Below are 13,127 nucleotides of genomic sequence, written 5' to 3'. Positions count from 1 at the left end.
TTACTGATTCGTCTACTCTAAGACCTGTGAACCCATCCGTGGTATCGAAAAAGAATTGCGAGAACCTCGAGACTTCTCATCCGTGTCATTGGCCAGGATTCCAGTATGCACCGCCTCTAGGCCCTGCAAGTCGAGCCGGGCTGAGTCGTGGGCCGGCCCGTCCGGGACCAACCGTCATCGGCCTCGCCTTACTGGACTTGGCTGACAATCTCGCTCGCCTTGGACAGGGACTCAACCATCTGATGGCACTCCTTCCGCCTGCGGATGGTGAAGTCGCTCTCCTTGAGCAAGTCGTCTAGCGTGTCGGTCCTGTACATGTTCTCCAGCAGTTCTCGTTGCATCTCGTCCTTGGTGAACCTGCCAGGCTCGTGAGCACAAACACACCACCAAAACACGCAGGGGGACACTTACTGGACGAGGTTGAGCATCACAGCCTTGGGGACCATGTCGATCATGGTGCGCTTGACAATGTTGTAGTACGACGAAATGAGCAGCTCTGGAATGACGCGTTAGCCGTCGACGTACGAGCCCGAGGAATGGCAACCTACTGATAACCTCCACCTCAATGTTCTCCCGCTCCGACAGCGTGCCCGAGGCCTTGAGGGTGGGCGGCGGGGCCTCCATGGCAGCAGCCTTCTTCTTATTCTTGGCGGCGAAGAAGCTGCCAAAGAAGCCAGAGTTTGTGCCTCCCTCCATGTCGAGAACTGTCGGGCTGGTGGTTCTGGCTGGCGTCGAAGACTGCGGCAGCGGCTTGCCGGATTTCGGGTCAACCTGGACGGGCCTCGTGGGGTTGTAGCGTTCGTTGACGACCGCCATGGCCTGGCATCGACGACGCCTGTCAGCAACGAGCCTGCAACGACCTGAGTGGCAAGACTTACCCGGTGGCCGTTCAAAAAATCGGGATGGCCAGTGTTGATGTAGCAGGCTTCCATGGAAACGAGGTCCCGCACAAGCTTGTTGGTGGGCTCCATGGCCTTTTTGAAGAAGCCAATGACGACGCCGTGCATCTTCTCCTTGAGCCCGGGATACCGGCGATACAGCTGCTTGCCCAGCAACTGCGACAGGATCCGCACCAGCTCATCGTAGACGAGCGACACGCACTTCAAGCTGGGATCCTCGAGGCGTTTGATCTGCTGCTTGACGATGAGCTCAAAGGCCGTGGTGCCGACAAACAGCGCCGGCGAGGACCCAGACGAGTTGTAGAGAATGGTGCGGATGTCGACGTCCTTGACCACGTCAAAGGGGTCCAGGGCCTTGACGCCGTTGGAGTAGAGCTCGTGGAAGACGAAGCTGATTCGAGCGCCACCCGACAACTCGGTGCTCGAGAGCTCCGTGTTGTTGCCGTCCAGCACCGTGCGCCACTCGTTGGTGAACTCGGTGATGATGTTGAGGACAATGTTTGCGCTGTTTCCGAGCATCGACGGCCCCAGGCTCTCGAGCTCGCTCGAGTACTTTTGCAGCGAGCTGGCGATTCGTGCCTTGATGTCGGGCAGAGTCTGCTTGATGTGCATCATCAGGATGAGATTTAGCTTGCGGGCCAGATACGGCGTGCCGCAGTAGGAGCTCTTGTTGCGGTACGCCTTGTGGTTTTCGAAAAAGGCCTTTTCTGCCTCCAAGGCCACGTTGATGGCCTTTCTGTTGTCAATGTCTCGCTGGCCCCTGTTGACGACAGGCACGTATCCCAGCCGCAAGGGGATCACGCGGTTGGACAAGATGTCGATGACGTCGGTGCCATCGTCCATCAGGTCGACCTTTGTCAGGACACCAATGGTCCGCTGGCCTTCGGGGTCAACCTCGCGCGCCAGCTTCAAGCCATCCGAGTTGGCCAGGTCGATGTTGGCCGCCGTCACCGCCAGGATGATGGCATTTGACTTGCCGATGTACTTGAGCACCATCTCGCGAATCTGTCGCTCGATGTCGCGGGGCTGGTCACCGACGGGGACCTTGGTCAGGCCGGGCAAGTCGACGAGTGTCAAGGTCAGGACGTTGGGAGAGTAGATTCGCAGGTTGATGGGGGCGGGGGAGATGCCGGCGTTCTTGCCGACCTTGGCCTCTGTTTCGCGGGCAATCTCGTCTCGAATTTTGTGGAAGTCGTAGTACTTTTGGCCGGGGATATGGAGGAACTCTCCCCATTCGTCGGCATTGGCAGCCTTGTCGTTGGCGGTGGAGACTTCATCCTCGGAGACGCCGTTGCTCTGCGCGGGCCGGTTGATGAGTTGCAGGACGAGGGGTCGTCGCGTGCAGATGCCGGAGCCTCGGGGCAAGCTGTCAGGTAGATAGATGTACGGTCAGAATATGTCCACCTGCCGAGACGTGGCCTGGCTGCCACTCACAAATCGCGACCAACAATGTTTTCCAGCACCGAACTCTTTCCGCTTGACTGACTGCCGACGACGGCGATTTGAGGAAGATCGATGGGGTTGTTGACTCCGACTGTCGCAAACACATCCTGTAGCTTGTTGACGAGCCTGTGTTGGAAGAGGTCAGAGGCTGGAGCGCCCAGAGACGTAACATGCAGTCAAAGCTCACTGGATCAGGGCGGGATCCGAGATGCCGCCCGGCGTGGACAAGTTGCCACTCATGATGTTGTTGGTTTCTTTCCTTGTATCAAACGCGTTGGAGTCGGACGGCGTCGGGCTTGCCGCTTGACGGCGCAGGATTCTGGGTTATTTGATTTCTCGGCGGGCGACGGAGAGCAATTTCGATGGAAATGGGGGGAGGCGCACGGGTGGCCGTTGGGGAACAGAATCAAGGTTGGACTGTGTTCCCCCAAATACGCGTTCTGGTAGGCAGTCGCTTCGGGGCAGGGCAACGGACGTGGACGAGGCGGAAGCCGAAGTTGTTTACTGTATGCGTTGCTGCGGTCGGGGGATTCGCAAGACGACATGTGGTCCCGGAAGCCTGACGGTGGCAGTGGGGCTGGGCTGGCCCACTGGAGCTGGAATTTGCCTGCAACAAGCCACATGTGGCGGGGCCGCCGCAATGCACTATACGGGCCGCGTGTACGAAGTCCTTGCTGCCTGCCGGCAAGCCCAGTTGCTCGGAAATCACCGTAGTTCGACTCCGGAATTTGAAATACCCTATTAATCAGCTGCAGTGCATGATTTCTCTGGCGATGGGTACATTGAAGCGAAACTCGAGGTACCTACCCACAGTGGTGAAAGTTCTCATGTCCAGGTACCCCTTCGAAGTAGGTACCTCTGCGCAGAGTCGGGCTCAATGCTCGTTGCCTGGACACAACGCTGTGGCTCTGTCGGACTGTAACTTTGTACCCGAGCCACCACGTGATCGCGAGTCCTCCAGACGTCAACTTCTTCACGCAAGACTCTTACCGTTTCTTCGTCCCTGGCTGAATGCTCGCAATCTTGAAAATCCCTTCCCGCAAATCTGCAGTGTCGTCGTCCTCGCTGTTCTTATGCCCTCATGTTCGGAGCACGTGTTTGTGCGAGACGCTGCCGCCTACAACAAAGGTGACGTGTATTTACGTAGGCAGTTTCGCAATCGTGGTCTGCATATTCTTCCACGAACAGCTCATCTTGCAGTCGTGAGCGGGGGAGTTTCAGAGACGCTCTGGACCGACAAGGCCAAGCCGGACACAATTCGCCCGAGGCGGCCCTGGATGGATGTGCTTGCGGGTAGAGGGCCATGCAGGTAGCTGCAACGGAGGCATCCCAATCCACCTCAAGACGCGAGTAGGGCAGCATCTGCTCCCAAAGACATTGGAGTGCCGCTGCTTGCCGCAACAACTTGCCTTGTTCAGTTCCCTGGAAAGCATCTTTGGGTGTCCCAGTGATGGCAGATTCGGGGTCACTGCATTACCGGTTCCGCTCCATCCGCCGGCATCAGAGTAATGGCAGCCGGAACGCTGACAGGCAGCTAAGAGCCTAAGACAGTCCTGACAAGTGTTGCACGACGATTGAGCCGACGCCTCGGTGATCCAAGAGCCTCGTCATGCGCGCTTCGCCACGTCTAATCCCGTGACGACCCCCTGTCAACCAGTCCGGGTTGGTGGATCCGTCATCTTTTCCTCGACGCGTTTGCTACCAGGCATTTAGGCTATTGCACAGGAGGGGGAAGCGGCTGGGCACGTCAAAAGGTGGCCGGGGGTCATTTGACTGACGAGGTTCGCCAAAGCCTGAAAACGGCGCCGGACTCTAGCTTTGTAGGTCGTAGCGGGTTGACGCCGACGTTTCTTGGAAGGGCAAGTCGTCGGTAAACTCTGCGCCATATTTGCTGGTTTCACAGGTGACGGAGCATCCATACACCAATACACGCGGGCCACGAACACGGGCAGCATTGCGCGGCGCACTGGGAGCCATGTCGCCATCGCGCACGCGAGCTGAGCGAGACCTGTAGACGGGACGACGAGTCGCGCGAGGCGAGATGAGGTGAGACGTCATCGAATCCTCCCCCCCTCCCCTTCCCTCTCTCCCGCATCCTCCAAAGCCTACTCTGCCAGCCCGCAATGTCTTGCGTCAGCTGCATCCCGTGAGCCTTGAAAGAGGTCGTGCGCAGGCAGGACCGCCAAGGGGGCCCGAGCCGTCAGCCCGAGCCCGATGGGGCACGACCAATGTCAAGTAGGCATGCATGCAGACGCTATCGCTTTGCAAAGTGGTAATTAGCTAGAGGGTGAGGAGGGAGGAGACGAAACGGATTGGATGAACCGGACCATGGACGTGAACGCTTGGAAGTTGCTGGTGTTTTCTAGTAGGCAGCCCACTAAATACTGTACCATTTGTAAAAGGCCTGCCTTGGTCAGCGGGCAGACGGGGCAGCCGGCGAGCCAAAGACAGAGCGCAGGTGGCCACTGGCCAGCTAGGTCCAACAGGGCTCTGGGGCCTACAGGGGGCACCGGACCTGTTTTAGCATGCTGCGAGGCCTGGAGTCTCCGCCACTACGGAGCCTCAGCGCTGGTCATGCACCCCTTCCAGGGGCCCACTCGAGAGCGGCGCGTCAAGTACGTACCGTGCCCCGGCCAGCCGCCAATGTGGCAGCCTCTCAGCTGGTACCGGTACGGGGCTCGAAGCACCAAGCACGTCCTTCAGCACTTGGCAGAGGGGTGCTCCTACCGCTGGCCGCCATTTGTAGGTTGAGCCGACCGGGCCCTCTTTCAACCACCTCCCTCGACCTCTTGCAGCCTCACAACCTTAGCAGACAGAAGCATATCGCCCCTCGTCTCCAGAAGCGAGCGACGTTGGATCGTGTCACGGCCACAGCACCGCTACTGGCCAGCGGACGTCAACCATCATCAGCCAACGGACCTTCACATGTGCGTCCCTGCCCCGGCTGCTCCAGGCAGGAGACGTCTTCAGACTTGGCCGGCCCGTGAAGCATTACGCCCAGAGACGACGAGCCCCTCGAGCCGACTCGCCCTGTCCTTGACGTCTGGTCCAGGCCTCAGCCCTCGCCGGACGCCGCTCCCCCTCGGCTCCTAGCCAGGCTTTCTCGATAAGCTCCTCGAGTCCTGCCGCGGTTCCAGGCCGCGGAGAGGTCGACGTGGAGCGATCTCGCGACCCTCGTTCTCCCATTGACGCCTCCGACGACCCATCCACCCCGCATCCTGCAAATTTCTCTTCCAGCACAGTCCTCTCAGCCCCGAACCCCCCCACGCCGCTTGAATCCGACCGAGGAGCTTCTTCCGGAGCCACCGCCTTTGCGAACATAGAATCTTCCACAGGCAGCGCTCCCCAAGCCTCCAGCCCGCCGCCGCGAGTCTTGGGACGACGTCGGCGGTCCTCAGGCCTCCAGCCGCCGCAAGATCTTGCCGCGTCAGCCGTCCGGTCTGACGCTGCGCCTGCCGCCGCAGGATCCTCACAGCACCCTCCTAAGCGAAGGCGACGCGACGACACCGCCATGTTGCCCGACGGCGACGCGCCCGGCCATTCAAACGGCCATGCGATGACCAGGTCAAACGGCTCCAACTTGCTAGCAAGTCAGCACACGGCCATGTCAGGCGTCACAAATGGCACGCACAAGGCCGCCCCGTCCACCAACGGCTCTTCCCTGGGGGACAAGGCCAACCCGACGCCGGCCGTCCAGCAGCCTTTGTCTTACTTTGGGCACTGCCCGGAGGAGGTTACGCGATTATTGATCCAGGCCCTGTCGGACATGGGCTATCGAGCGGCAGCGGAAATGGTCAGCCGGGACAGCGGGTTCAATCTCGAGAGCCCCACGGTGGCTGCATTTCGGTCCGCCGTCCTTGACGGCCTCTGGGCCGAGGCTGAGAAGTTGCTGGCCGGCGCTGCCATTTCGGAGGGACGCGGAGGCGGGGGGAACGGGCTGGTTCTTGCCGCAGGCTCGGACCGCAACGTCATGAAGTTTTGGCTACGACAACAAAAGTTCCTCGAGCTCCTAGAGCAAAGGGATACGAGTCGCGCGCTCGTGGTGTTGCGAGGAGAGCTGACGCCCTTGTATCAAGACACGAGCAAGCTCCATTTCCTATCCAGTCTGCTCATGTGTCGCACCGTCGAGGACCTCATGGCAAAAGCCAACTGGGACGGAGCACGCGGTCAGTCTCGCAAACGGCTTCTATCCGAGCTTTCTCGTGAGTTCCCCCCCTCTTGCCGCGATGCCTTATCAAGGTATCAGTTTGTCACTAACTGAAACGCAGGGTGCATATCGCCCTCGGTCATGCTACCGGAACATCGCCTCGCCGTCCTTCTCGAGCAAGTAAAGCAGACACAGGTCGACACGTGCCTATACCACACTGCGGCTTCGTCGCCGTCCCTCTATTCCGACCACAACTGCGACAGACGCAACTTCCCAGCGGAGAAAGCCCTCGAGCTCAACGACTTGGGTGGCGAGGTCTGGCAGGTGCAGTTTTCGAATGATGGATCTAAAATTGCCGCCTGCGGGAGCCGGGAGAGTGTAATGATCTGGGACACCAAGACTTTCACGTTGCTCCACGAGCTCACAGAGCATGAGCATGGCGTTGGAAACCTTGCCTGGAGTCCTGACGACAGATTGATTGTCACATGCTCGCAAGACAAGTATGCGCGGCTTTGGGACGCAGCAGTAAGTGCCGGCTCCGCAGCGATAAACGAGGGAGTGTTTCACTGACGAGTTTTGCACAGACAGGTTCCCTCATCAAGAAGACTAGGCGGTTTGACGAACCCGTCAGCGGGTGCGTCTGGGCCGGGGACGGCGCATCGTTTGTTCTCGGGACTCTGGACAAGAACCACAGTCTCTGCAGCTTCAACGTGCACGACGAAGGATGTATCGAGTGGGAAAAGAAGCACCGCGTGCAGGATCTCTGTGGGTCTCCGGATGGGCGATGGCTCGCGGCCGTCGATGACAGCTCCAACATTCACGTCTACAACGGCTTGACGAGAGAGCTCGAGTACCACATGGACATGGGGGGGCGCCCAACGTCTGTGAGCGTCAGCAAAGACTCGCGTCATCTGCTTGTGAACAAGAAGGACGGTGAAGTGCATCTCATCGACCTGATGACAAGGAACCCGATTCACAAGCTCCTGGGGCACAAGGGAGGCAAGTTTCTAATCCGGAGCTCGTTTGGGGGCGCCAACGAGAGCTTCGTGGCCAGCGGAAGTGAGGACGGCAGTGTTCTCATCTGGCACAAGAACACGGGCGCCGCCGTGGAAAGAATGCACGGGCACATGCCGCGATGCAACGCCGTGTGCTGGAACCCAACCGACCCCTGCATGCTGGCCTCGTGCGGAGACGACGGTCTCGTCAAGGTGTATGTTTTCTGCGCCCGAGAGATGGCGGAGTGGCATTGAGGCTGACGTTGGTGGACACAGCTGGACAAACAAGTTGGGGATGGCTGAGCTGCGTGCTCGACACCCCAAGTCTTCCAACGGGTGGCGAAGCTCCGCAGACAACGTGTAGAGGCAGCGGCAGGGATGCGGACACGTTCTGGGCAACCACGACAGGCCAAGGAGCTTGCTACACGAGAGTCTCTTTGGGTTTTTCTTGGCGTAGGGGACGTCGAGGAGGGCTTGGAGACGGGGAGAGAAAGTGTATCGATGGACAGGACCCTGGACCCGAGCATAGGTGTGCACCTCGTTTCCCCTTGTGCGTTCTAATCCCCAGCACAGTGTTGTTCATACTCTCCATCCAGCGCGCACCTGGTATTTCCCCTCTTCCCCCTTTGCCTTTGTTGTCCGAGTGTGGTGGTTCGTTGATTTCAGGCGTTGCAGCGTCGGCATGCAGGGATGTCATGTGCAGTAATGAGCTGGATGGACCAGTGAGGAGGGCTCGTTAGGCCTGGACGGTAGACTAAACATCTCTGCACTGCAGACGGGAAATGCAAAAGCGACTTGAGCGGAAGGAAGCGCTGTGAGATGAGGCCGTGGTGGTGTCTCGCATGCGGACTGGCGAAACACCAAGGCGCAGGAACGGCGACGGGTGGACGGCAACGGAAGCCGGCACGGCAAAGAGGCACGTTTGTACCACGTCCCGGCGAAGGAAGAAGGTGGCCCGGCTGTTCCCGGATCGACGGGCTGGGCTGTGGCCCTTGGGACTGGTTGACTCGCAGATTGCGTCTCGGGGTTGTACAGAACACGCTCGGATCGGGAAGTGCTGCCGGAGCAAGTACATGCATACGAAGTACGCGCATGGTGCACTTTGGACATACGTGCCTCTATTGTGTAATGAAGCATACATGTAAACACATGCATACGTAGAATGTTATGCCCTTGGCTTATTGTCTTGATGGCATCAAGGGGCCAGTACGGTGAGGCAAGGTTGAGACATGGATAGTTTGGCACGTCTGTGTCCGAAAATTGGGCAGACAGAAGCAAAGAGAGACGAGCAACAAGGCTTCTGGCAAGGAGGATCGGATCCACAGCAGATGGCGGCAGCACAAGGAGGTGGCGGGAGGCTGACGGGGCCTCAAGGAAGGCGTGGGGGTTCGTGTCCACGTCTGTGAGTCAAGATAACGTGGACGATGGCCGTTGGGCAAGTCAGATCTAGAGTCATTTTCGGATATATCTCGATCGAGGCCTTGAGCGAGCGGAGCGGAGCCGATATTCTAGAAGGGTAAAAAGAAACGAAGGAATTAGGACAAGAGACGGAAGGGGATGCATGCAGGGGGCGCGACGGTCAGATGGCGAGACAGCTGCAGTAGATGAACCAGAGAGCCGGCTCGCGGTGACGGAAAAAGAAAGGAAACCAAGGTGCGGTTGATTCGGAAGGAAAGGTTCTGGCTCTCAGGGCATGTGGCACAAGGCGTATATGTTGTTGGACGAGAGTCGGGACAGACAAACATGTCAAGGGATCACATCAACAAGTCGGAAGGAAGCACGAGGCCGCCTCATTGTCCACGATGCAGTTTAAATCTGATGGCCCAAAGGATAGATGCCCTCGCTCAAAGCCAAGGAAGGGCAAGAGAAAAAAAGCAATCCAGCCAAGTGACGCCACGCATTAATAGCATCATCGGGGGCCATGCGGCGTGGCTCCCCCGGAGAACCAAAGTACAGTAAATGAGTACCTATAGGCGCATGGCCGAGCTGCTTGTCTAGACTGCCTTTGACCACCTACCTTTGACCACCTCCCTGCATCCGCACATCCATCAGACGAGCCCCGGAAAGACGTCGCGCACCGTCTCCTTCTCGCCCACAACCATGCTATACGCAGTCTCGACCAGCTGCCTGGCAGCCGCGCACAGCTCGGGGGCGACCACCTTGTAGGCCTTGTACATGTTGAAGAAGGCCCAGGGCGTGTACTCGTTGACAATGCCCCAGTGCGTCACCTCGAGCCGCGGCGGCTTCGCGTCCTGCAGCGGCGGGCTCGCGACCATGGTGAAGCCCAGCACCTCGAGGCCCCTGACGGTTGCCTTGATGGACGCGGCCGGCGTGTTCCGGGCGAGCATGTAGGCGCCCAGCGCAAGGTACGGGTCCCAGAGCTCCATCCGGAGGGCGCTGGTCGCCGTCGCCGCGTACGTTTCCTCGAGCCGCCCAATCAGTCGCCGGGCGCTGACCTCCCTGGTGCTCGCGATGCCCCGGAGAGCGACCTTGAGATGCTCGTTCCACAGCTTGCGCTGCGCGAGGGCCGCGCCGGGCGTCGCCTTCCGGAGCGTGCACAGCTCGCAGCCGCACGCGAAGCCCCAGTGGCCGAAGCGCCGCTGGGCCTGGTCGTACGAGTCCATGGGCACGGGCGGCGCGTAGCTGAAGAGCAGCTCGGCGCCGGCCTCGAGGTCCCTCGTCGCGCGGAGGATCTGCATGTCGCCGATGAAGGAGCGGCGGCAGTTGCTGGTGCACGAGTGGTTGATGCGCGACGCCAGCATCCAGACGCCGCACGTCGCGTGGCCGGGCGGCGTGTCGTCCTTGATGGCCTTGTAGCCCATCGACATGAGGTCTGTGTACCAGCTGAGGTTAGTTCGCGGAGCGCCGAAGGAGTTGAGGGACAAGATTTTCTCAATCAGGAACCTGGACATGGGCATCAGCTTTCGTGCTCGACATGACGGCAGACAGGAGACGACTTACGAATCAACCACCGGAAGCCCATCAGCCTCCGAGACGGGAGCCATGGCGTAGTCGCCGCGGTGCAAGTCGGCAAACGAATGACCCAGCTGGCCATTGTGATAGAGCTTCTGCACAATCTGCGTCAGGAGCTGAGCCTGGCCGCCCACCAGCATCCTCTTGGTGCTCATGTTCATCAGCACGCTGTGGACGTCTCCGTCAGCGACGTAGCTATACGCAAACGCCTTTTCGCACAGGAGCAGCTGCCCAGCCGACACGGGCACCGTGGTGAAGAGCCCGCGCCCCTTGCCCGGCGACTCGCGCACCTCGACCAGCGCGGAAAAGGTAGCGCAGTCGATGAGCGGCGGCGTCGACCTGGTCTGCCTGTACATGCGGCGGAAGTCGTACTCGCCCGTCTGCTGCTCGCGCAGCCGTGCCATGACGCGGTCCAGCTCGGGCTTCACGGCCGCGTTGTCCGGGTGCGACGCCGCGAGGGCCTGCAGCTTCAGCAGAGACGGCTGCCAGTCGCCGAGCTCGTAGAGCGCGCGGGCCTCGCGGAAGAGTTGCTTCTCCGAGGGGGACGCTGCGTCGCCGCCTTGGGTCGCGTCTTGGATGGCTTTCTTGGGACGGCCGAGCTTGAGGTTTGCCAGCGAGCGGTTGAGGTAGGCGAGCTGGGCCTCCTCGTGCCTGTCTGCCGCCTTGATGGCGGACGAGTACCTGGAAGAAGCCCATCAGCAAAAAGAAATCATCAGGTGAGGATGACATGGGAAAAGGCTTACAGGCGCTGTGCCTCGGCCCAGTTTTGTCTGGCCACGGCAGAGTTGCCCTGCATGCGAATGTTGTTGCTCATGCTGCTCATGGTCAACGCCGGCTTCCTCCACTTGAGCGGGACACGGTCGTCAGCGTCGTCGAGCCAGATGATGTCGCTAATATGGTCGACCCTCAGCGAGTACGTGCCGTCGCTGGCCGTCTTGAGGAAGGCCTCCTTGACGATGCAGACGCTATCGGGCCGCACAATCTCCTTGGCCGGCACCACGGCCTCGTCTGGCTGGCAGTACAGCTGCAGCAGCACGGCGGTGCCCTGCTCGTCCTCGACAATGGCCATGACGGCCGTCATGCGCGACGGGGGCGTGCGGACGCGAAGCAGCGTCTTGGTGCCGCGGTGATGCATCTCGAGCCTCATGCCGGACACCATCATGGGCCGGAGCTCGCTGGCGGAGCGGACGCAGGGGGTGTAGGGAGGAGGGACCTGCGACGTGGCAACGTAGAGGCCCCTGCCGGCCGTGGAATGGAGCCTCGTCGACGCGAGGAGATTAACCATGAAGTCCGAGATGAGTTGCTCGGGGGAGGGATGGTCTCGCACCAGCTCGCCCTCTCTTCGGCTGGCTCGCTCGGCCGCCTCTTGAATCCGCTCCAAGAAGGCAGTGTAGTCGGAGGCGTCGGACACGTCTCTGGAGTCCATTTTGAGGCGGGGCGTTCCCAGGCGGGAAGCTGATGTCAGTCCTCGATGATGATGGATCGAGGGCAACGGCAGCAACTGTCCTCGTCGCTCAGGGGAAAGGTTGAGTGAGGGTTTCAACTTGGGCGACACACGCGAACTGAGATGGATCCGTATGTTTGGGCGTAAGTGGTGACAGTGAATCACGAGCGACGGCAACGAGCAGTCCTGTTCACCCGACCTGTTGCCAGGGGGGACGCGTGCCGTTTGCTACGGCCGGCTGCACAATGGCCATTTCACCTCCACCTTGCAAGGCCAGGTGCAAACGCCGGCAGACGCTTGGCATGGGATGAGAGCAAACGCCATGACGGCAAGGTGCAACGATAAGCATGGAAGAAGCTCTTTGCCCAACAAAGGTTTCGTTTCAGGTCCAATTGAGCGCCATCGCCCCAACAAACTGTTGTCCCAGTCAGTAGGGTTATGGAAGCAAGTTGTAGTCGCTTTAAATCCAGAAAAACCCCCATCGAGGCTCCGTTGATGATTCGGGCGCTGAGTTCGGGGGTCTCTGCGTCGGCAGCCGGAGCTCTCAGATTGGGGCTGTTGGTCTGCGAATCGGCTAGTTGGAAGGAAGCCGCACTTGAATCGGCTGTAGAAGACGTTGCGTGATCGTCCTGGTTGACAGCTTGAATCAGATGATGGGTGTTGAAACCAACTGTGCCATTCGCCCGAGGCGTTTCGACTGTCGTGCTTTGGGGCATGGCTGTCCGGGACAAGACGTCGGTTATAGCCGTTTGGAAGACAAGTACATGTCCAATTCAGAGTACACTGGCAATATCGAGCCTGGTTTCTCGAACATGGAGCTCTATTATCCTGTCACCTATTCAACTGTAAGCCCTATGAGGCGGGTCAGGGGCAAGAGTGGCTGAGAGCGGGGCCGAGGGAAGAGCAGGCCACGATGATGGACAGGGAACAAGAGTATAAGAGGATAATAGTACACGCATGAATATTGGCAAGAATGGCAAGTGAGAGCCAGCTTGGTTGGTTGCTGCGTCTTGACTGCCATCTTTGCCCATGGTTGTGCGTTGGTTGCCTGACGCTCGGGGACGACAAGCAGACGACAAGCAGACGACAAGCAGACGACGACGACGACGACGACGACGACGACGACGGAGACGGAAGCCCATTCATGCCCGACGCGGCGGAACTCGTCCCTTGGGGAGGATCGGCGAGAGCGAGACAAGAGAAGGGGCACGGGATTGGGCGGGAGA

General features: G+C 59.7%; 3 protein-coding genes across 3 annotated transcripts; 1 reads left to right on the top strand and 2 right to left on the bottom strand.

Moving 5' to 3' along the window:
• Nucleotides 1-188: 188 nt before the first annotated feature.
• Nucleotides 189-2,582, bottom strand: HRG_03049 (dynamin domain-containing protein; the record flags this gene model as incomplete). The annotated part of the gene is made up of 6 exons (XM_044861520.1): nucleotides 189-357; nucleotides 412-496; nucleotides 549-819; nucleotides 879-2,265; nucleotides 2,334-2,468; nucleotides 2,530-2,582. 6 exons carry the CDS (start codon nucleotides 2,580-2,582, stop codon nucleotides 189-191), a joined length of 2,100 nt encoding a protein of 699 aa, XP_044722546.1.
• Nucleotides 2,583-5,853: 3,271 nt separating this feature from the next.
• On the top strand, nucleotides 5,854-7,848 carry HRG_03048 (WD domain, g-beta repeat domain-containing protein; the record flags this gene model as incomplete). The annotated part of the gene is made up of 4 exons (XM_044861519.1): nucleotides 5,854-6,544; nucleotides 6,611-7,014; nucleotides 7,074-7,699; nucleotides 7,761-7,848. The coding sequence occupies 4 exons, from the start codon at nucleotides 5,854-5,856 to the stop codon at nucleotides 7,846-7,848; spliced, it is 1,809 nt and encodes a 602-aa protein (XP_044722545.1).
• A 1,684-nt stretch (nucleotides 7,849-9,532) lies between these two features.
• HRG_03047 (SET domain-containing protein) lies at nucleotides 9,533-11,883 on the bottom strand (the record flags this gene model as incomplete). Its single annotated transcript, XM_044861518.1, has 5 exons — nucleotides 9,533-10,388; nucleotides 10,446-10,666; nucleotides 10,748-11,138; nucleotides 11,201-11,670; nucleotides 11,740-11,883. 5 exons carry the CDS (start codon nucleotides 11,881-11,883, stop codon nucleotides 9,533-9,535), a joined length of 2,082 nt encoding a protein of 693 aa, XP_044722544.1.
• Nucleotides 11,884-13,127: the final 1,244 nt, after the last annotated feature.

This window comes from Hirsutella rhossiliensis (genome assembly GCF_020360975.1).
Source record: "Hirsutella rhossiliensis strain HR02 chromosome Unknown scaffold00003, whole genome shotgun sequence".
Classification (NCBI taxonomy): domain Eukaryota; kingdom Fungi; phylum Ascomycota; class Sordariomycetes; order Hypocreales; family Ophiocordycipitaceae; genus Hirsutella; species Hirsutella rhossiliensis.
The sequence above is the reverse complement of the archived record's forward strand: the minus strand, read 5'-3'. Positions and strand labels throughout refer to the sequence as shown.